The sequence below is a fragment of the Heptranchias perlo genome, chromosome 17 (assembly GCF_035084215.1).
Source record: "Heptranchias perlo isolate sHepPer1 chromosome 17, sHepPer1.hap1, whole genome shotgun sequence".
NCBI classification, from domain to species: Eukaryota; Metazoa; Chordata; class Chondrichthyes; order Hexanchiformes; family Hexanchidae; genus Heptranchias; species Heptranchias perlo.
The window spans coordinates 47680703-47704207 of NC_090341.1; the positions used below are offsets into that span (position 1 = coordinate 47680703).

At 43.8% G+C, this 23505-nt stretch overlaps 1 protein-coding gene across 6 annotated transcripts in view; it reads right to left on the minus strand.

Moving 5' to 3' along the window:
• Nucleotides 1–23505, minus strand: part of itpr1b (inositol 1,4,5-trisphosphate receptor, type 1b) — a 439399-nt gene that overhangs the window by 104562 nt on the left and 311332 nt on the right. For all 6 annotated transcript variants that reach the window (XM_067998943.1, XM_067998947.1, XM_067998944.1 and 3 more), the window contains 6 exons: nt 21524–21724; nt 20360–20470; nt 12710–12805; nt 12495–12617; nt 8868–8975; nt 4040–4232 (listed from right to left, as the gene is read on the minus strand). In XM_067998943.1, the coding sequence (XP_067855044.1) occupies nt 4040–4232; nt 8868–8975; nt 12495–12617; nt 12710–12805; nt 20360–20470; nt 21524–21724 (832 nt within the window). The remainder of the gene's footprint in view (nt 1–4039; nt 4233–8867; nt 8976–12494; nt 12618–12709; nt 12806–20359; nt 20471–21523; nt 21725–23505) is intronic.

A 23505-nucleotide genomic window follows, 5' to 3' on the forward strand; every position in this document is an offset into this window, starting at 1 on the left:
TGTGATCAAAAAATGGACACTGAGCCATAGCAGATAAGATTAGCAGTGGTGATCGAAAGGTTGGTCTGAGGTGGGTTTTAAGGAGGGTCCTAAAGGAGGAGAGGAAGGTGAATCAGAGGGGATTTGGGAGGGAATTCCAGAGCATGGGGTCTAGATGGCTGAAGGCACAACGACCAATGGTGGGGCAAAAAGGGGAATGCAAAAGAGCTTTTGGGAGGGGGGAGCGAGGCCACGAAAGAATTTAAACATGAGGATGAAAATTTTAAATTCGAGGCATTGGGGGACCAGGAGCCAATGTAGATCGGTGAGGACAGGAGTGATGGGTGAGCAGGAACTGATGTGAGATAGGTTACAAACAGAGCTACATTAAAACACATTTAATGTAATGCTTTAAAAATAGGACAAAACCATTTGCAAACCTGAAAGTACAACATTTCAAATTTTATGAGAGACCCTTTAGTGTTAATGATTTAATGCATTAATGGTTGCCACATACAACAATGGTGGGAGGTCTTCCGCAGAGAAATGGGAGGTATTTGAGGAATCATTGGTGAGGCTGAAGTCACAATAGAGTCTAATGTAGTTAAGGGCAAAGGAACAGAATTGCGAAATAGTTATATCACTTCATCTTTTCTGAGGAAGAGAAAGGCAAGTAGCCAAGGTCAGACATCAGATTTCCAGGAACAACAGAGAAGGAACTAGGCAGTATGCAAATAATGACTGATCTGGGTATGAAAAGATTACACCACCTCGAAGATTACCTTCACCTCCTCCTGCGCCCTCCCAAGAAAGTAACCCAACTAAACTTCTCCTCAGAACTTAGTCATCACACCCAGAATCACCCTTGTTGCTCACGACTGCACCCTCTCTCGTGGGAAATGATATCCTTCCTATGACTAGGTGAATGGAAGCAGAAAATGCTCCAGATGACGTCGATGATGCCTTACACCACAACAATCCGATTTCTTTTCATTTGTCCCTCTGCTAATGTGACCCAGACTTTTATCTGCTTTTTTTTTTTAAGACTACAGCACTGAGCTGAGAGTTTCATTGGTTTATCCACTGTAACTGATGTCATGTAGGATACCTCATGAGTTTTGTAACCTATGAAAACAAGCACAATTTTGGTTCAAAGTGACGACAATTTTTTAAAAATTTAAACTTTGTACAGTGAACTTTTTTTTTTAGAAACCAGCATCAATAAATTTACTTTTGTCTTTGAGGATAGTAGAAAGTGAAACACAAAAGATGATCTGGGGTGCATCTATAGTGCAGCAGCAATATTTAATTGCAGCACCACCATCACAGCTACAGGTGATTCAGTACAATATTATTGCTGGTCCTGATATTCCAGTTTAAGTTTCTTCCATTTTAAGAGACGGCTAAATAGTAAATGTGTGATAGTTTCTTTCTTTAAATCCCCATTAATCTTGCTTACTGATGGTGAAGGAGCATCTCAGACCAAGCAATGTGTTAAATTTTACAGTTGGAGCATTGTGTGGAGTTCTGGGCACTCCGTGATAGGAGGGGTATTAGAACCATGGAAAGTGGCAAGGCAGCATTTACAAGAATGATATCAGGAGCAAGAGGTTATAGGAGGTCATAGTTATGGAGAAAGGTTTGACAAACTGGGACACTTTTCATTGGGACAGAGAAGGTTACAGAGAAACTAATCAAGATTTTCCCAAATTATGAGAGGGCAAATGATAAAAGATTGTTTCCAATAGTTAGTGAATCAGTAACAAAGGGCGTAGATTCAGGATTCTCATTAAAGACCGAATGGAGAAGGTGGGAGAAATATTTTCACAAGGAGGGCTATTAAATCAAGACCACAGTAACTCATGAGGCAGATATTATATCATTTATGAAGGAATTACTAAGTATTTGAAAAGGAAGAATATAAAAGGATAAGGGGAAAAGGGTAGAGCTGTGGGTTTAGATTACATTGCTCCAGTTGAAGATTCTGCTCAGGCAGGATGGATGAAAAGTCCCTTCTCTGCTATAATTTCCACAGTCCTAGATTTCAAAAGCAGTAAGTGGTTCTTACGTTAAACAATTTTTTTGCAAATGCTTCTGCAATTGTCATGATTTATAGGTAAATCACTACATTTAGTTACAAATCATGTGCCTCTTTTCTGATCAGCACGTTGAACCACTGCTCCATTTAACACCTCTGGATGATCCTTGGTCTCATATTAATTTTCCAGTTAGCTACACTGAACTGCATCTGCCACCTGTTGGCCTTGTTAATTAAACCTTTTGAATTGGGTTGCATGGCCTCTCATTACTGGCTCCACCTCCAATTTTGGTATCACCGGATATCAATTATGTTGGGTAGGCAACAATTTTAAAGGAAAAATATTGAATTTGAAGTTGGCTTCTTTAAAGATTACGGCCAGGAGATTCCTCCTTAGGCGCAACCTGGAAGTTCGACCCAAAATTGCGCCCATGAAAGCTGTGCCTATTTTACCGATTAGGCCCAAGTATCCTCCCAATCTCATTAAAATACACTCGAACTTGAAATGGGCATAAATCAGCGTAAATAAGTGGGGCCCAAGGAAACGCTGAACCCACACTAGTATATTTCTGCTTTGAGGTTTGAATTTAAATTTCAACACATTTAACCATCATTCATGCACATCAGGCACAGCATGCTTAGGAACCTGCAATTGAGGAATTTTTAAGGTGACTTACACTTGCCATAAAAATCCATTCAAAGATACAGAAAATACAGAACAAGTCATAATGAGGATTTTTTTTTAAAACGCTCAAACAAATCCCAAACAACACCAGAAAAATCTTCAAATTGTGCCTGAAGATCTGGTCACATTGTTGAGACACCCCCTGGACAACCGCAATTGGAGGGTACTCGCATTTGAGTTAGGGGCGTGGCTAGTTTTGTGGGCAGAGATTGTTTGGACGGAAGGTTTAATGGATGGAAGGTTTAATGGATGGACGTAAAAGATTGAGGAGATGTGGGCGTACTGTAGTCACGACAGTAACTCACTTACGCCCTAAATTCCGTTATCTTTTAAGCCACAGCACTGGTTTGCGCCCAGATAACGGACGTATGTGGGAGCAAATGCGGAAGAAACAAAGAAGAAAGGACTCGCATTTATATAGCGCCTTTCACGACTTTAGGGTGTCCCAAAGTGCTTTACAGCCAATTAAGTACATCTGAAGTGTAGTCACAGTTGTAATGTAGGAAACGCGGCAGCCAATTTGCGCACAGCAAGGTGACCAAAACAGCAATGTGATAATGACCAGATAATCTGTTTTAGGTGATGTTTGTTGAGGGATAAATATTGTCCAGGACACCAGGGAAAACGTCCCTGCTCTTCTTCGAAATAGCGCCACGGGATCTTTTACATCCACCTGAGAGGGCAGATAGGGCCTCGGTTTAAAGTCTCATCCAAAAGACGGCACCTCCGACAGTGCAGCATTCCCTCAGTACTGCACTGGAGTGTCATCCTATATTTTGTGCTCAATTGTCTGGAGTGGGACCCCAGGCCATAAACCAAACAGGACACAGATAACAAAGCGAATAACTTCGGGCATAAAAGTCATCAAATGACTTTCATGGAAATCATTTTACAACCTTTCACTGGACATGAGGATCAGTTCCCAAAGATGAGATCCATAACCCCTATCACCAACTACCATCCTTGGGCTTAGCTTATTTTGCCTATGAATATTTACAAACACCTAAAATTCTCCCAGTTCTGAAGAATTGTTTTTCTTCCATGTTTAAATGCCACACCAAGGTCAGATATAATTAATGGTAAAACATGTATAAGAGATAAACTATAGCCTCATTTTCATTTTTAATATCTGTAGTGAAAAATGTATTTGCAGACAAGTGTCCCATCTTAGCTATTTGAGTAGTCAATGCATGTGCAAAGCATGTCGACTGCAAGGTTACTTGTTGGGTCGTTAAGTGGTAATAATATCAGTGGGAAGGGAGGAGAAGAGGGTTCAGCTTTTTTGGATTACAGTCTACAGCAAAAAGGAAATGTAGTTCAAAAGCAATTAAACCAACCTCGAAGCTTTTTTTGCCAGTTCATTTCATTGAAGAGGTTCTCCGAGCTCAGGAAGAAGTCGTTTATCTTGCTGCCTTGCTCATCCCGCTCAGTGGTATAGTACACACGCAATTTAGATTCCTTGGTGAGGAACTCACAGATATTTGGAACAGGGAAAACTATTTGTTCCATTGTGCGGTCCTGCCTCACAATCTGCAGAAAATGGGGATATAATTAAAACTTTGCCATATCCTTACAATTACATATATAAATTTACAGTATTAATTACCCAATATATGCCATATTGTCTATATATTATTAAAAGTCTTTTGTATAGCAGGCACTTCCTGTCTATAAATGTTACTTCCTGCAACACTTTTCCAATCAATACTTTTAATCGAGAAACTGTATGTAAGAACTTATAATGGAAAAAACATATGTAAATATTTCACAATCATGGTCTGTTGATGAACCAACCAAATTACTTCAAATACTTCTTGAAAACATTTTTGTTCACCATTTGTCTTCTCAGTAACTGAATTTTTGATCCCAAAGAAAGATTTTAAATAATTCTTTAAAAAAAAATTACATTTACATGATTATATTCCCCCATTGAATTGTCATGTGTCTTCTAAGATCTGCATTGACATCTTAATCTCAAGGCCTCAGTCTGTTTCAAAATCCTGAGCTTTGACTGGATATTTTTACTTTGGAATAGTTGGAGAGGGCTTTCCAATAGATCTGTGCATTCTGAGCATGTGCAAGATTCCACTTGCATGCAATCTGTGCATCAATAGAAGTTGCAGCGTAGAAGGGTGTGCCTCTCATCCCACGGGGATCTGAAAGGTTCTTTACTTTTTCCGGAACACTTTGAAAGAAACTGGAGATTAAAATCTCAAAGCTTCATTTCACACAAGTCTAGTATTTATTAACAATTGCTGCTTCCAATTATGAGCGGACCCGACAGAAAAAACCTGTGATTGTGATTTCTTTTTTGGTGATCAGAAAATAAAACGGAAGATTGCTTATCGAGTGGTAGCAAGGGCACAGAATGTACTCTGGGTGGGGGACTTCAATGTCCATCACTAAGAGTGGCTCGGTAGCACCACCACTGACCGAGCCGGCCGAGTCCTGAAGGACATAGCTGCCAGACTGGGCCTGCGGCAGGTGGTGAGAGAACCAACGAGGGAATAACCTACTTGACCTCATCCTCACCAATCTACCTGTCGTAGATGAATCTGTCCACGACAGCACTGTGACCACCACGCAGTCGTCGTGGAGACCAAGTGCCACCTTCACACTGAGGGCATCCTCCATTGGGTCATGTGACACCACCATCATGCTAAATGGGATAGATTAAGAACAAATCTAGTAGCTCAAAATTGAGCATTCATGAGGCGCTGTGGGCCATCAGCAGCAGCAGAATTATATTCCACCACAATCTGTAACCTCATGGCCCGGCATATCCCTTACTCCTCTATCACCATCAAGCCAGATGATCAACCCGGTTCAATGAGAGTGTAAAACAGCTTGCCAGGAGCAGCACCAGGCATACCTGAAAATAAGGTGCCAACCTGGTGAAACTACAACACAGGACTACATGCATACATGCAAGCTAAACAGCAAAAACAGCATGCTAGAGACAGAATTACGTGATCCCACAACCAACGGATCAGATCAAAGCTCTGCAATCCAGCCACATCCAGCTGAGAATGGTAGAGGACAATTAAGCAACTAATGGGAGGAGGAGGCTCCATGAACATCCCCATCCTTAATGATGGCGGAGCCCAGCACGAGTACAAAAAACAAGGCTGATGTGTTCACAACCACCTTCAGCCAGAAGTGCCGAGTGGATGATCCTTCTCGTCCTCCTCCTAAGGTCCCCACCATCACAGATGCCAGTCTGTAGCCAATTTGATTCACTCCACATGACATCAAGAAAAAGCTGAATGCACTGGACACATCCTGAAAACATCCAAACTGTAGTGCTGAAGATTAGTGCTCTAGAATTAGCCGTGCCCTTAGCCAAGCGGTTCCAAGTACAGCTACTACACTGGACAACTACCCTACAATGTGGAGAATCGGCTGCCAAGACTTCCAAGCTCAGTCTCTGCTGTTGCCCTGTGCCCACACTCGATCAACTGAACAAGGTAGAATGGATGTCGGACATGTCTCTCGTCAACTTCAATCATTTGCTCTACTTGCTGTTGGCTTCCAAATGTTAACCCAGTCTTTCACGTACTGTCACAGCAATTCTATTAGGTTTCTGTCCTGAGCCTGGGTAGGTCATTTTGGCCAAGTTGCAAATGGAGTCAGATGATTATGGAAAACATCTTTGAAAATGTCAGTCCAAAATGGCAGCCAAAAAGAAACAATACTGGAAGCATTGGACATGCAACATTCAAAGATTGGGGGAGCGGGGGAGGCAGTCACCTCTCATTTCATAAGCTGCAACAGATAACCACCCAAGGAATAAGGATTCATCCAACTACAGGATATTTTAATTGGTTTATTTTAAATGGGTGTTTGCACATTATCACAAATATAAGCACAAGTCCCTTCTTGTGATTTCAGGTCTGAGTGCAGTTTCCAGAAAGTCACAAGATGTCAATAACATTCTTCATGCAGCTTTTATCTTATTGATATCAGCCACTGCATCATCCTGCAACTAACAAGCACACCTGTCAGTGGCTCACTTAAGGCATCATCGAATTTGTGACAACACAATGCTTCTTCCAATACTGGATGATTACATTTATGGAGGAATTTCTGCAGTGCCACCACACTTTATACAGATCCCAAAGCTTTTACATCAATTTAAAGTTACACTAAAGCAGAATTCATTGAGTCTACTGCCAATTAAATGGGACTGAAATTCAAGAAACCCGAATGTATTACATTTATATGGACCACATGGGAAGTTAAGCCTGCTAATTCAAGACAGTAATGTTCCTGTTACCCTCCCAGGGCTGGCAGTTTCAATGGAGGAGTAAGATTTAGCCAGATACTGCCCCATCTGCCCTGTCAGGTGGATGTAAAAGATCCCAGGGTACTATTTCGAAGAACAGCAGGGAAGTTTTCCCTGGTGTCCTGGCCAATATTTATCCCTCAACCAACATCACTGAAAAAAAGATTATCTGGTCATTATCTCATTGCTGTTTGTGGGACCTTGCTGTGTGCAAAATGGCTGCCACGTTTCCTACATTATAACAGTGACTACACTTCAAAAGTACTTCATTGGTTGTAAAGCGCTTTGGGAAGTCCTGAGGTCATGAAAGGAGTTATATAAATGCACGTCTTTCTTTCTGCAATGCCAACTTGTAGTTCAACCACTTTTCTTGGGCTGTCCTCGAGGAGAGAGACAAATGAGATCGGAAGCATCCATCACTGCAGCTGATGGGGGGGGGGGGGGACCAGCTGGGTTCAAGGTGTACCAGAACAAAGAAAAACAGACGAGCCTCAGTGTAGTGCTTTATATTGAATGACGAATCTACCTCATGTATGCGAATTAAGAGAGTTGCCATTCTGCCTATTGACAACTAATGGGACAAGAATTAATATCTTAAATAATAACCTAAAATAATGGTTGCGACAAGTTGCAAGTACCAAGTTCAGGCATTCTTTTACTCAAATGTGCAATATTGTGAGGATTCACCCAAGCATTGGTTAGTCGGGTTTTTAAGATTTCTTTGGGGCAACATTGAACACAAGTTAGCTTTGAAAGTGCAGTGTAAATTGCACAAACAGGTCACACACAATTGGCTTCAACGATTATTAAAATCCTCATTTTAACTCCATTGCTTTTGGCAGTTGATGTGGCTCTTGCTAGAGTTTGGCGGAAGCCTCATTAATGAATGCAAAACGTACATGGGACCCTGATGGAATCTTAAACTGTGGCTGCTCCATCAGGTAAAGCTGTCGGGAATCCAGCAAGGCCAACTCAGGTAACTGAAAACACTTTCCTTAGGAGTGCACCTCCACACCCCACAAGGAAAGTGAGGGCCTCTGCTGGCCTGGGTTCTCCTGCCTTTCCAGCCGCAAGACCATCGGAACACCACTGCCCACCCTCCCCCATGACTTACCTTGCTGCTGGCAGCCTTCCCTTTGTGCTGCCTGATCTTCATTGCTCGCCCACTGTTGCTGCTTTCCACCCAAAGCGGGCATGCAGCTGACTGGTGGCATTCAAGTGAGGCCTAGCAGTTAAAATCTGCCGAACGTCCCACTCAAATTCCCGGGCGGGAATGCCTCCTGCCCTGTTTCCCTCCGGGAGTTAAAATCGGCCCAACAACTCTCGCATTGACTCCCTGGCCAAAATTAATTTTAACACCAACGCCTACCGTTTTGGTGCATCGTCATTTTCTATTAAATACACTAAAACTACAAGGTTCATCACTTTGGGCTAGTTATCGACTTGATCAACTGATGCAATGTGAACATGGTACTCATCGGGTTTATGAGAAAACAAAGAGGGTTCCTCTTTATCTGTCCAATCCCACTCACTGCTTCTCAGCCATTTCTTTTGGCATTTACTTGTTTTCACTGCATGCTGCGGGAAACATCACAAGTGGGAACTAAAGATTGCTTCATGACTCGGGCCATCTTGTGTAATCTTGTTCCACTTCCTAAGATAACAGATTTTTTTTGGAATCCTTTGGGCCACCACCCAAATAGGAAGGCTTGTCTGATTAGCTCTTTGTTTTGATTCCCAGACCTTCATCAAACCCTCCATTGGAATGTTTCCTAATAGATCTCGTACATCAGTACATTGTTCTGCACAAACCAAGGTTGTAACTAAGGACTTTCCATTACACTGCTGTCTATTTATTTCTAAATCTCATATTTACTGACCTCAATCTGAGCTGTGTGTTTAGCATAATACTCCAAGGCTTCATCTCCTTCACCCATCTGACTGCCAGGCTTCAGCATTTGTTGCAGCTCTTTGTTATGGCGTGCCAACTGCAAGGATAAGGTAGATATCTTCAGGTTATGAGTCTCTGGAGTGTCTGAACCAAAACTGTCAACATTCCCTACAGCTTAAGTTCAAACAAAAATGAAAATGTCTTGTTTTGTAGATGATACACTTCATACATTGCCTCCCATCCATTGATCCCGAGGTGACCCTTTTTCTTGCTTACAACTGGCAGGTGGTATTAGAAGATATTATCCCTTCTTTCTCTTCCCCCTTCCCCAAAAATGGTGGTACACAACACCCACTGACTCAACTGTGGTTGCAATACTCAGGCACATGTACGTGAGTCGTCGAGACTCAGCTACTGCTGGGCCAATTAAAAGTACATCTAGGTTAATGGAAGATAAGCATTCAAACACTAGTAGGTAATTTGGGGCAAGAGTTTTGGTGAATCAGTGTCAGTAAGCTAGTCTAGTCAACAAATATTTTTTCTCGTGCTTACACTTGACAGATAATACACACTAACAAGTCCAGTACAAAAAAAGATAGAACTCTTAAATGAAAACATTTCTGAGCTGAGTTGCTACAATTGGTCTCGGCTTCTCCAGATTGGGGAACCGAAAATGAGGCAGGGTTTCTGTTCCTATTGCTAACCAATGGAAACACTGGATACTAAATTTGTTTTGGTGCTACTCGGCCTCCCGAACATCCAAGATGGCATCTTGGATGTGCGCGCGCACACTTCTAGCAAGACGTGCGCCGGACGCCATCTTGGTCGAGGTTTTAGCACATGCGTAAATAGCAAATGCCAGCAGCATGTAAAGGAGAAAATGCATACAATTACTGATTGAAAGTGATAGACACCATTTTGGGACTTAACGCTCCACTCAACGCACTGTCTTAACCATGACCACCTGAGGTCTTGGAGTGCCTGGAGGACCCCCCACCAGCGCTATTTAAAGGGACCATGCAGGATTCACAGGTTAGTTGCTGGATTATTGCTTCTGGCTGCTGATGCATTTGTACCTGTTTTTGGAGGTCTTCTATACTTGAATACTAGGACTAGGGGACATAGCCTAACATTTAGAGTCAGGACGTGCAGGAGTGAAGTTAGGAAACGTTTCTACATGCAAAGGCTCGAGGGGCTAAATGCCACTGCCACTTGCTGCCTCCTATTATGCACCACCTTCTCCTGCAAGCAAGCGGGACGTGTGTTTGGGTGATGTGCCTGTCATGATTGAATAGCTGCCAGTGTGTGTGCCTGTGAGTTGTGATTGGGCGACTTGCAACAATGGTAATGTGTGAAGGTGAGAGGAAGCATCTGATTGGAAGAGTTGTGTACTGATGGAAAGAGTTTGTTGGTATGTGGGTGATGGGTGTGTAGTGCGTGGAGCAGTGGATGCGGCTAGTGGTGCAGTTGGTAGGAGACGCCACTTGACAGTTGACTTCACTCACCTTGACACCTCCCCCCCCCGCCGCAGGCCTGGTACAAACTCAGATCGGCAGATTCGTGAGGTCTGGCTAGCAGATTGCAGGATGTGGGATTTAGTAGTGCGCAACCTTTATTCAATGTTTTAATATAACACATCAGTGTGTAAACATAGGGGCAGGACCTGCATCTGTGTTTTACGTCTCCGTTCAGACAGCAGACTGTTATTTTTAGCAAACAACAGGTACCGGCTACCTTTGAGATTTTAAGACATCCTGCCTTTAAGAGATTGGGGCTCCCCTGCTGGTGAAAATTGTGAATTGCATTGAATTGACGTGCAAGGCCTGGATTCGGAATGCAGCTTGATGGTGAGTACTAAGGCTGGACAAAATTCTCGTCCTGCCTGTGCAGGGGCCTTTGGGCATGGGTTAATAACGGATCACACTACCTACGCCCAAATAATAGGCCAGATCAAATTTTTTTCCCCCTCTGTTGGAAAGTTCATTTTTGGACAGTGGGCATGGGCAGGATTGGACTCTGTGACGATGCTCTCCCTCCCACCGCAATTGAATAGCTTGTTTAGAATCACAGAAAGGTTACAGCACGGAAGGAGCCCTTCGGCCCATCAAGTCCACAAGAGCAATCCAGCTCGTCCCACCTCCCACCTCCCCCCCGGCAGCCCTGCAAATTTTTTCCTTTCAAGTACTTATCCAGTTCCCTTTTGAAGGCCATGATTGAATCTGCCTCCACCACCCCCTCGGGCAGTGCATTCCAGATCCTAACCACTCGCTGCGTAAAGAAGATTTTCCTCATGTCACCTTTGGTTCTTTTGCCAATCACCTTAAATCTATGCCCTCTGGTTCTTGACCCTTCCGCCAATGGGAACAGTTTCTCTCTATCTACTCTGTCGAGACCCTTCATGATTCTGAATACCTTTATCAAATCTCCTCGCAACTGTCTCTGTTCAAAGGAGAACAACCCCAGCTTCTCCAGTCTATCCACGTAACTAAAGTCCCTCATCCCTGGAATAATTCTAGTAAATCTCTTCTGCACCCTCTCTAAGGCCTTCACATCTTTCCTTAAGTGCGGTGCCCAGAACTGGACAAAATACTCCAGTTGTGGCCAAACCAGTGTTTTATAAAGGTTCATCATGACGTCCATACTTTTGTACTCTATGGCTCAATTTATAAAGCCCAGGATCCAATCTACCCTAGGCTTTCATGATGAATTACTATTTGGCAAGGTGATGCTCATGAAGACACAGCCCAGTAAGAGTGACCGACTTCAGAGGAATATGGAGTTTGCGGAGGGGGGTCAAGGATGATGGCATTGGTCTTCATAATGTTTAGCTGGAGGAAAATGCAGCTTATCCAAGATTGGACAAGCAGGCTGACAACACAGAAGCAGTGGAGGGGTCGTGAGAAATGGTGGAGAGGTACAGTCGGGTGTCGTCAGTGTATATATGGAAGCTGACCCCATGCCTGTGGGGCAGTATGAGGATGAGGAAGAGGATTGGGCCAAAGGTAGTTACAAAGGATAATGTAGCAATCTGTGCATATAACAAGGTTGCAGGCACCTTTGTTGGCTAGTGTGTGTTATCACACATAATAAACACACACACACACACACACACACACACACACACACACAGAAAATAATGCTAAGAGGATTTATGGCTTTAACAAAAAAAACAGCAAATGGAAGTTTTTCTTGTGTGGGACGTAACAGATCTGCTACCAATGACAGGGAAAAAAACCAAACTAGGGCACAGTCCAGAGTGACAAAATTCAAGTATGACTTTCTTAAAAGGGACAATACCCAAAAGGAATTTTATCCACATTGACAGCAAATATTTTACACGTGAAAAATGAATTGTAAATAAAAATATGTAGACATTTTTCTTTGTATGGTTAGCTGAAAATTTATGGTGCTGGGTAAAAATCAAATTCATCTTTTAAAGTGTATCTCTTAACCAAGAGGAAACGTGACGGCAAAATAAGCTAAACTGGAAGAAAAGCCTCATTTTAGAACCTCGGATGGCTAGACAGAAAGGCTGTGCAACTTCCTGCTCCTCAGACACAAACACGCCTTTGTTGCTCTAACCTTGGCTGAACCCACGTGCGATGTCAGCACTTACCTGGTGTGCGAGTATGTAAATGTTGTGGCCGACATTCCTAGGTGATGCTGCATGATCTTCACCATTCTCAACATCCTCAAACTCCACCTCGCCCTGTAGATAGGCCTTCTTTATCACTTCCACCTAGGGAATCATTGGCTTTAAACAACGAAAAAAAACGATCCTCTCTTGGGGAAAGAAAAATACATGAATTTTAAAAAATAAAGACTTCCTACCAGTTCCTTGGGCCTCATGTTATAAAGTATTCTCTCTGCATTTTCACTGTCATGCCTGCTCTCCATTATTGCCAGCAGCAGTTTGGAAGCATTATTCTGTTGAGAGAGCACGTCATTGTGTCAGTATATGGAAGACTGCTATTTCTAGGAGCATACATAACTTTGAAAAGTATGATAAAATCTTAAGAGCAAGTAGCCATATCAGGATATTAACAGAGTCTGCAATATACCAAGCCTCTGACTGCTGCATTACCCACTATCACGGCCATACCCGATCTTGATAATTTAAAAGCCCTATTCAAATTGGCAGATTAACTGAATAGATAAGGCGACAAAGGTGTCTTTCACATTCAAGGAAAAACAGTTTTCATTCAGTTCTAAGAAAGATAAATAGATTAAACAGATCAGGCACTTCATTATATAATGAGTAATGCCTATATATATATGAATTCCCTTCACTGTTGTCGATTCTGAACTAGCCCGGCCGCTTCAGTCATCTGTATCCCTTTCTGTGACAAGTCACTATTGACATTGTCTATCTAGCACTTCCTTGTTCTTCCTCAGCTTCTTCCATGTACCCGTGTCTGCAGGGCCATGGAAGGTCTTCTAGCTGTTTCCATTCCTGATTCATGCCCAAACCATTGCAATCGCCTTTCTTGGATCTTGTGGACAAGCATTGTTTCTGGTCCAAGCCATGATCTTATTATATCATTCTTGATTCGTTGCATCCTCCAAACTCCCAAAATTCCTCTCAACCAACTCATCTTTGCTGTTAGTATCTTTTGCCCATCAACCTTTCTCATTTTCAAACAAACAATCAGATCCTTATAATAATATGGGGATAACCATTGCTTCATAAACTCGTACCTTTATTTTTACCAAAATATATATACACACACACACACACACACACACACACACACGCCACCCGCTACAACAGATATGTTACCTGAATTGACTTAGAAGGGTCCAATCAACTGAATTATGTTGACTGAACTCTCTTATTTGCATCGCCTGTTTAGGATGTAATTTTCAAGTCGCCTTTAGTCACACAGCGACAGTTGATCTCAAGCATGTGAGAATTTCACATCAGCATTGTTGATGAAAGTAACGTGCTCAATAACAAGGGAATATGGCAGCATAGATAGCAGATTGGTTAAAAAAGACAGGAAACAGAGGGCAGAGGTTAATGGATGTTTGTAAGGAGTCGCACAACACCAGGTTATAGTCCAACAGCTTTATTTGAAATCACAAGCTTTCGGAGCTTTGCTCCTTCGTCAGGTGAAGTGAAGAGTTGCATAAAGGCACAGTATATATAGTCAGAGAACAATGCCTGGTGATTACAGATAATCTTTTTAACTGCCCTTTATCACAACTCGGCAGAGAGATAATCACAGCAATCAAAGGAGCGAATGATGTTCAAACAGGTTAGTCAGGGAAACATTACATCCAAGAATACTGAGGTGGGGTCACAAGGGGTCAAATGTAGCAGATGCTAGGGTTTGTATTGAAAACAGATAACTTATTTTTTGCTGGAAATCGCAGCAGACACTGCGACAACGGATGAACGGACACCGCACAACAATCACCAGGCAGGAGGGTTCCCTCCCAGTCGGGGAGCACTTCAGCAGTCAAGGACATTCAGCCTCCGATCTTCGGGTAAGCGTTCTCCAAGGCGGCCTTCGAGACACACGACAACGCAAAATCGTCGAGCAGAAATTGATAGCCAAGTTCCGCACCCATGAGGAGGGCCTCAACCGGGATTTTGGGTTCATGTCACGCTGCATGTAACCCCACCTGACGTAGAGTCATCCAGACTCAAGTCGTAGTTGGCTTGTTCTCCATACAGAGATGCGGCCGGACCTGCTGCGATTTCCAGCAAAAAAAAGTTATCTGTTTTCAATACAAACCCCAGCATCTGCTACATTTGACCCCACCTCAGTATTCTTGGATGTAATGTTTCCCTGACTAACCTGTTTGAACACCATTCACTCCTTTGATTGCTGTGATTATCTCTCTGCCGAGATGTGATAAAGGGCAGTTAGAAAGATTATCTGTAATCACCAGGCATTGTTCTCTGACTATATATGCTGTGCCTTTATGCATCTCTTCACTTCACCTGACGAAGGTGCAAAGCTCCGAAAGCTTGTGATTTCAAATAAAGTTGTTGGACTATAACCTGGTGTTGTGCCACTCCTTACATTTGTTCACCCCAGTCCATCACCGGCATCTCCACATCATGGTTAATGGATGTTATTTGAGGTCATCCAGGGGTCAGTGTTAGGAAGACTGCTTTTCTCAAAAAGAAATTAATGAATGAATGATTGAATGATCTGGTCTCAGGTACAAGGGCACAGTATGAAAATTTGCAGACAACATAAAAAATAAGAAATGTGGTTAACTGTGAAGAGGACTGTAAGTGACGAAGGGCGGGGGGTGCAAAGACAGGCGAGTAAATTGGGTGGATACATGTCTGATGAAACTGGCTATAGAGAAATGTGAAGTTCTTTTTTGGAGGAAGAATGAAAGAAAATATTCACTAAATAGTAACATTTTAAAAGGAGTGAAAGAGTAGAGAAATTTAGGGGCTCAAGTACACAAATCTTTAGAAGTGGAAGGACAAGTTGATAAAGCTTTTTAAGTATAAAACACTAATAGGGTCTTAAGTTTTATATATAGGGGTATAGAGTACAAATGCAATGAAGTACTGCCAAAACCAGACAAATCATTGGTTCGGCTGCAGTGAGAATAGTCTGTCCAGTGTGTGCAAACCAGACGGACCCCCCGGCATCGGACCACTAGGCACCGAACACGACAAAGGCAAACCAAGCCCAGTCGACCCTGCAAAGTCCTTCTCACAAACATATGGGGACTTGTGCCAAAATTGGGAGAGCTGTCCCACAGACGAGTCAAGCAACAGCCTGACATAGAATCAGACCTTTCAGCCAACGTCCCAGACTCTTCCATCACTATCCCTGGGTATGTCCTGTCCCACCGGCAGGACAGACCCACCAGAGGTGGCGGTGCAGTGATATACAGTCAGGAGGGAGTGGCCCTGGGAGTCCTCAACATTGACTCCGGGCCCCATGAAATCTCATGGCATCAGGTCAAACATGGGAAAGGAAACCTCTTGCTGATTACCACCTACTGCCCTCCCTCAGCTGATGAATCAGTCCTCCTCCATGTTGAACACCACTTGGAGGAAGCATTGAGGGTAGCAAGGGCACAGAATGTACTCTGGGTGTGGGACTTCAATGTCCATCACCAAGAGTGGCTCGGTCGCACCTCGACTGACTGAGCTGGCCAAGTCCTGGAGGACATAGCTGCAAGACTGGGCCTGCGGCAGGTGGTGAGCGAACCAACACGAGGGAAAAACCTACTTGACCTCGTCCTCACGAATCTACCTGTTGCAGATGCATCTGTCCATGACAGTATTGGTAGGAGTGACCACCGCACGGTCCTCGTGGACTTGAAGTCCTGTCTTCGCACTGAGGACACCATCCAACGTGTTGTGTGGCACTATCACCGTGCTAAATGGGATAGATTCAGAACAGATCTAGCAGCTCAAACTTGGGCATCCATGAGGCGCTGTGGGCCATCAGCAGCAGCAGAATTGTATTCCAGCACAATCTGTAACCTCATGACCTGGCATATTCCTCAATCTACCATTACTGATAAAACAGGGGATCAACCCTGGTTCAATGAGGAGTGTGGAAGAGCATGCCAGAAGCAGCACCAGGCGTACTAAAAGTGAGGTGCCAACCTGGTGAAGCTACAACTCAGGACTACATGCATGCTAAACAGTGGAAGCAACTAGACAGAGCTAAGCGATTCCACAACAAACGGATCAGATCAAAGCTCTGCAGTCCTGCCACATCCAGTCGTGAATGATGGTGGACAATTAAACAACTAACGGGAGGAGGAGGCTCTGTAAACATCCCCATCCTCAATGATGGCGGAGTCCAGCACGTGAGCGCAAAAGACAAGACTGAAGCATTTGCAACCATCTTCAGCCAGAAGTGCCGAGTGGACGATCCATCTCAGCCTCCTCCCGATATCCCCACAATCACAGAAGCCAGTCTTCAGCCAATTCGATTCACTCCACGTGATATCAAGAAACGGCTGAGTGCACTGGATACAGCAAAGGCTATGGGCCCCGACAACATCCCGCCTGTAGTGCTGAAGACTTGTGTCCCAGATCTAGCCGCGCCTCTAGCCAAACTATTCCAGTACAGCTACAACACTGGCATCTACCCGACAATGTGGAAAATTATCCAGGTATGTCCTGTCCTCAAAAAGCAGGACAAATCCAATCTGGCCAATTACCGCCCCATCAGCCTACTCTCAATCATCAGCAAAGTGATGGAAGGTGTTGTCGACAGTGCTATCAAGTGGCACTTACTCACCAATAACCTGCTCACCGATGCTCAGTTTGGGTTCCGCCAGGACCACTCAGCTCCAGATCTCATTCCAGCCTTGGTCCAAACATGGACAAAAGAGCTGATTTTCAGAGGTGAGGTGAGGTGAGAGTGACTGCCATTGACATCAAGGCAGCATTTGACCAAGTGTGGCACCAAGGAGCCCGAGTAAAATTGAAGTCAATGGGAATCAGGGGGAAAACTCTCCAGTGGCTGGAGTCATACTTAGCACAAAGGAAGATGGTAGTGGTTGTTGGAGGCTATTCATCTCAGCCCCAGGACATTGCTGCAGGAGTTCCTCAGAGCAGTGTCCTAGGCCCAACCATCTTCAGCTGCTTCATCAATGACCTTCCCTCCATCATACGGTCAGAAATGGGGATGTTCGCTGATGATTGCACAGTGTTCAGTTCCATTCGCAACCCCTCAAACAATGAAGCAGTCCGTGCCCGCATGCAGCAAGACCTGGACAACATCCAGGCTTGGGCTGATACGTGGCAAGTAACATTCGCGCTCGACAAGTGCCAACCAATGACCATCTCCAACAAGAGAGAGTCTAACCACCTCCCCATGATATTCAACGGCATTACCATCGCCGAATCCCCCACCATCAACATCCTGGGGGTCACCATTGACCAGAAACTTAACTGGACCAGCCATATAAATACTGTGGCTACAAGAGCAGGTCAGAGGCTGGGTATTCTGTGGCGAGTGACTCACCTCCTGACTCCCCAAAGCCTTTCCACCATCTATAACGGCACAAATCAGGAGTGTGATGGAATACCCTCCACTTTCCTGGATGAGTGCAGCTCCAAAAACACTCAAGAAGCTCGACACCATCCAGGACAAAGCAGCTGGCTTGATTGGCACCCCATCTACCACCCTAACCATTCACTCCCTTCACCACCGGCGCACAGTGGCTGCAGTGTGTACCTTCCACAGGATGCACTGCAGCAACTCGCCAAGGCTTCTTCGACAGCACCTCCCAAACCCGCGACCTCTACCACCTAGAAGGACAAGGGCAGCAGGCACATGGGAACAACACCACCTGCACGTTCCCCTCCAAGTCATGCACCAAGCCGACTTGGAAATATATCCCCGCTCCTTCATCGTCGCTGGGTCAAAATCCTGGAACTCCCTTCCTAACAGCAATGTGGGAGAACCTTCACCACACGGGCTGCAGCGGTTCAAGAAGGCGGCTCACCACCACCTTCTCAAGAGCAATTAGGGATGGGTAATAAATGCCGGCCTCGCCAGCGACGCCCACATCCCATGAACGAATAAAAAAAAAGTTTTGGGTGCCATACTTTAGGGAATGATATCAAGACCATAGAGAGGGTACAGAAGGGACTTGCTATGATCATACCATGGATCAGACTGTTTAGTTGTGAGGAGAGACTAGAACAAAAAGAGGGCTGTTTTCAATAGAAAACTGAGTTCAAAGAAGATCTGGTAGATGTGTTTAAAATTGAGGGTTTTTGTTGAGGTAAATCGGGAGAAACTATTTCCACTGGTCAGTGAGTCAGTAACTAGAGGACATAAATTTAAGATCATCACAAAAAGAATGAAGGGAGAGGTTAGGAGAATTATTTTTTTTAATGCAGAGTTGTTACGACAACAGATTGCTCGACCAGGAACAGTAGTGGAAGCAGAATCCGTAATAGCTTTTAAAAGGAAAGTGAATAAATATTTGTAAAAGAAAATTTTTAAAAGATTTTGGGGAAATGGCAGGAAAATGGGACTGGATGGATAGCTTTCAGACAGCCAGTGCAATGGGCCAAATGGCCTCCTTCTGTGCTGTCAAATTGTGATTTTATCATTGTTTGTGCAATCAAATCCAGACTAGGACCACGTATAACAATTTATAAATGAGCCCTAGACCAAACAATTGCTCATTTGCCTTCATTTTACACATTTAAAAAAAATCAAATTCTGTAAAAGCCATGACAGGCTAATCATGGAGGGCTATTAAAATGTTTCAAAGACTAATGTATAAGAAGTGTTCCCAGCTCTGCCAACCTGTACCTAAATGCTCTGGACTTAATTAAGTGGGGTACGTACCACAGTGAGGAATGTTCATTGCTAGCAGGCAACAAAACACCTGTCTGGAGACTAAAAAGGATTTACAAGGATGGTACCGGAACTGAGAGGGCTACAACTATCAGGAAAGACTAAACAGGCTGAGAGGTGACCTGATAGAGATCTTTAAAATTATGAAGGGATTCAATCGGGTAGACGTAGAGAAGATTTTTCCACTTGTGGGCGAGTCCAAAACTAGGGGTTATAAATATAAGATAGTCACTAACAAATCCAATAAGGAATTCAGGAGAAACTTCTTTTCTCAGAGTGTTGAGAATGTGGAACTCGCTACCAAATGGAGTAGTTGAGGTGAATAGCATAGATGCATTTAAGGGGAAGCTAGATAAGTACGAGGGAGAAAGGAATAGAAGGATATGTTGATAGGGTGAAATGGAGTAAAGAGTGTGGGAGGAGGCTTGTGGTGGAGCACAAGCACCAGTTGAACGAAAGGCCTGCTTCTGTGCTGTAAATTATACGTAACTCAAACATGGTCACGGGTTTCTGCATGTGTTCGAGCGAACAATGGTTTTCTCCCTCTCGTCTCCCTCGATTTTCTTCCCTCCTCTTCTGCCGCCCCCACCCCCCACTCCTGCAATCACTCTTCATTTGTGAACCTGGCCAGCAAGTGTCAGCAGGCTATACAGTCATTGGGGGACATCAAAACCAAACCTGAGTCTATTCTCAACTGACGCTCACACTTTCCAGCCATGGTCACTGGACAGCCATTTGGTGTGTGGGGAAACCCTGATTAGTTGTTGCCCCTTCCTAGCCCAAGGGCACTGAGGGGTAGAAATTTGTTTAGGGCGGTAGTGCGTTGGCTGCCCGTTTAGACTCCCTGTCTGAGATTCAGTTCTATTGACGTCAATATAACCGCATATCGAGATGGGCTGGGCGCGTAACACAAGCCCGATGAGATGCTACCCGCTTTGCTTTCCTGCCCAAGGCGAATTTCTACCCGAGTACCAAGGTCCTCTCTTATCTGAGATCAACAAACTCCGCAAAGATAAGGAATCTAACCTGGAACCTGCTGGCCGTCTTAGTGCCTTTACCCATTAGGCCATCAGGAGAATGTTTTAGGAATTAGCCAATTATTTTGTTTGGCCATACTATGTTCAAACACTAGACCCATCCCATTAGAGTACCTCTTCCTACTTACCTTCAACTCTAACACGAGGTCCATCCTTTTCTTCCCCAATGGATTGATATCATTGAGAATTAGTGCAATGATGATGTCAATTCCATTCGATTCATGGGTGGCAATACAGTTCTGTGCAAACAGGTAAAAATAAAGTCATTTTAATCATGTTTCCTCTTCCCGTTTAGAGTATTTTTCAAGACAATAATAGATTTTAAAAAATGCCAAAACATATATTTAGCAAGTCTCCCATTCATGGAAACAACACTTAATAGACCCTCACTTGAATACCTGAGGTTAGTTAATTATCAGTATGTTAGGAATGAAACAGAGTTTCATACACCCCGAGAGAGGAGAGTAGAAGGGGGACAAAATAAACCCAACAAAAACAGAAATACATATAAACGCCATCGTAGCTACGGGCAGCCTGGCCCTTTCGATTTAAGTGTCAGCCGTGGCTCAGTGATAGAACTCTCGCCTCGGAGTCAGAAGGTTGTGGGTTCAAGTCCCAATTCAAAGACTTGAGCACATAATCTAGGCTGACACTTCAGTGCAGTACTGATACTGAGGGAGTGCTGCACTGTCGGAGGTGCTGTCTTTCGGAGGAGACGTTAAACCGAGGCGCCATCTGCCCTCTCAGGTAGACGTAAAAGATTCCATGGCACTATTTGAAAAGCAGGGGAGTTCTCCTGACAAATATTTATCCCTCAACTAAAATCACAAACAGATTATCTGGTCATTACTTCATTGCTGTTTGTGGGAGCTTGCTGTGCACAAGTTGGCTGCCACATTTCCCTATATTACAACAGTGACTGCACTTCAAAAGTACTTCATTGGCTATAAAGCACTTTGCGACATTGAGGTCATGAAAGGTGCTATAGAAATGCAAGTCTTTCTTTTACAGCTGTGTGTGCAATTTGACACAATCAAATAATTTGGATGACATAAAATGGCTTTTTTTTTTAAATGATTGTGGCTAGATAACTTTAAAATGGTACCCAGCGAGGCAGCCTTTTATATTTGTACATGCTTTTGCAAACATGCTCATGTGGCTTCTGCCATCAGCTGCACATACTGTAACCACCTCTGGATTATTTACAGTGAAAGGCTTCTCCGATTAAAAAAAGGGTACACAGCAGTAATAAAGTCGTCCCAGCCGCTTTCGGCCAGTAGTGCAAGAGATACCTGGTTCTCATGGCAAGGTCCTTGACAATATTCAGTTAAGCTCTCCAGCGTCTGGTTGATGAGGGCCACATTCTTCTCGTTGATGTAGAGTCCCAGCAGGCCCAGCCCACCAGTGGTGCTGCCACAGATGCAATCTAGGAATTGCAGTGTCTCACAGACCAGGGTATAATTAGTCTTGTTGTTTTGGCATCGCAGGAAGTTCTGAGGTGCAAATCAGAAGGATAATTAATATTCAGAAGAATTTCCCATTTGACTTCACAAGTTCCAGCGGGTGTTCAAGTTCAGAGGCGACTCCTCCATCACATTTGGGAAGGTTTTCACAGGGATCAAAACAATTATTAGTAAAAGCAAAATAAATGAAGAAACCGGCAGATTTTTAAAAAAACGCAATTAGGCTTTGGCATGAAGAAGTGATTAAAAGATCTCATTATTGTAACAATAGCATCCTGGCCAATGTTTATCCCCCAACCAACATCACTAAAGCAGATTATCTGGTCATTATCTCATAGCTGTTTGTTGGATCTTGCTGTGCACAAATTGGCTGTTGTGTTTCTTACATTACAACAGTGACTACACTTCATTGGCTGTAAAGTGCTTTGGGATATCCAGAAGTCATGACAGGCACTATATAAATGCAGGTACTTTCTTTTCACTAACATAGTAGATAGACAGTACTATAATATTAATCAGTCAGGACTACAGATTGGAATATGCTCAAAGAATGACACTGCTAGAGAACATGTATGGTTTGGCAAGTTACTGGTTACATTTCATGGTAGGAAATGTTCTGAACAGCGAGAGAATTGAAAGATCCCTGGTTGGGCTACTGATATTTATAGTTTCATTAACATTGCACTGTACTTACTGTTAGAAATGCCTAGTCAGAAATGCCTAAAGGATTACAATAGATTAGTTTATTTTTGGAGTGCTAAGTACTTAATTATTCTTCACTTCTTACTCTTTAGTTCATGTGCCCAAGTGATTTAATCAGCGGCAACATGAGAGATAAATCTCCAGCAGTGACTCATAATATTCATCTGCTTATGTGGTATTGATGTATTAGTTTGCAGTTCGTAGTTACAGGCCTGACGTGGCATGGCTGGGAATATTTTACAACAGTGCTGCTCATGGTCTGATGCCCTCTTGAGTAGCTACAGGCAGTCACCCTCTGGCTGCTTAGTCGTCTTCTCTGCTCATTTCTCTCCCATGTGCACTGCTTGTATGCTCAACTCTTCCATCTCTATTTATTAGTTATACTTCACTCCCCCTCTACCGTCCCCATTCTACTTCCAACAAGAACAACTTGCATTTATGTAGCGCCTTTAACATAGTAAAATGTCCTAAGGCGCTTCACGAGAGCAATTATCAATCAAAATTGGACACCGAGCCACATAAGGAGATATTAGGACAGGGGACCAAAAGCTTGGTCAAAGAGGTAGGTTTTAAGGAGCGTCTTAAATTTCCTCCAACTAAATATCGGGAAGACCAAAGCCATTGTCTCCGGTCCCCGCCACAAACGTCGTTCCCTAGCCACCGACTCCATCCCTCTCCCTGGCCACTGTCTGAGGCTGAACCAGACTGTTCACAACCTCAGGGTCCTATTTGACCCCGAGATGAGATTCCAACCCCATATTCGCTCCATCACCAAGACCACCTACTTCCACCTTCATAATGTCCCCCTGCCTCAGCTCATCTGCTGTTGTAGGAGGAGAGAGGTAGAGAGGCGGAGAGGTTTAGGGAGGAAATTCCAGAGCTTAGGGCCTAGGCAGCTGAAGGCACGGCCGTCAATGGTGGAGCGATTAAAATTGGGGACACACCAGGGATAAGAATTGGAGGAGCGCAGAGATCTCGGAGGATTGTAGGGTTGGAGGAGGTCACAGAGATAGGGAGGGGCGAGGCCATGGAGGGATTTGAAAACAAGGATGAGAATTTTAAAATCGAGGTGTTGCCGGACCGGAAGTCAATGTAGGTCAGCGAGCACT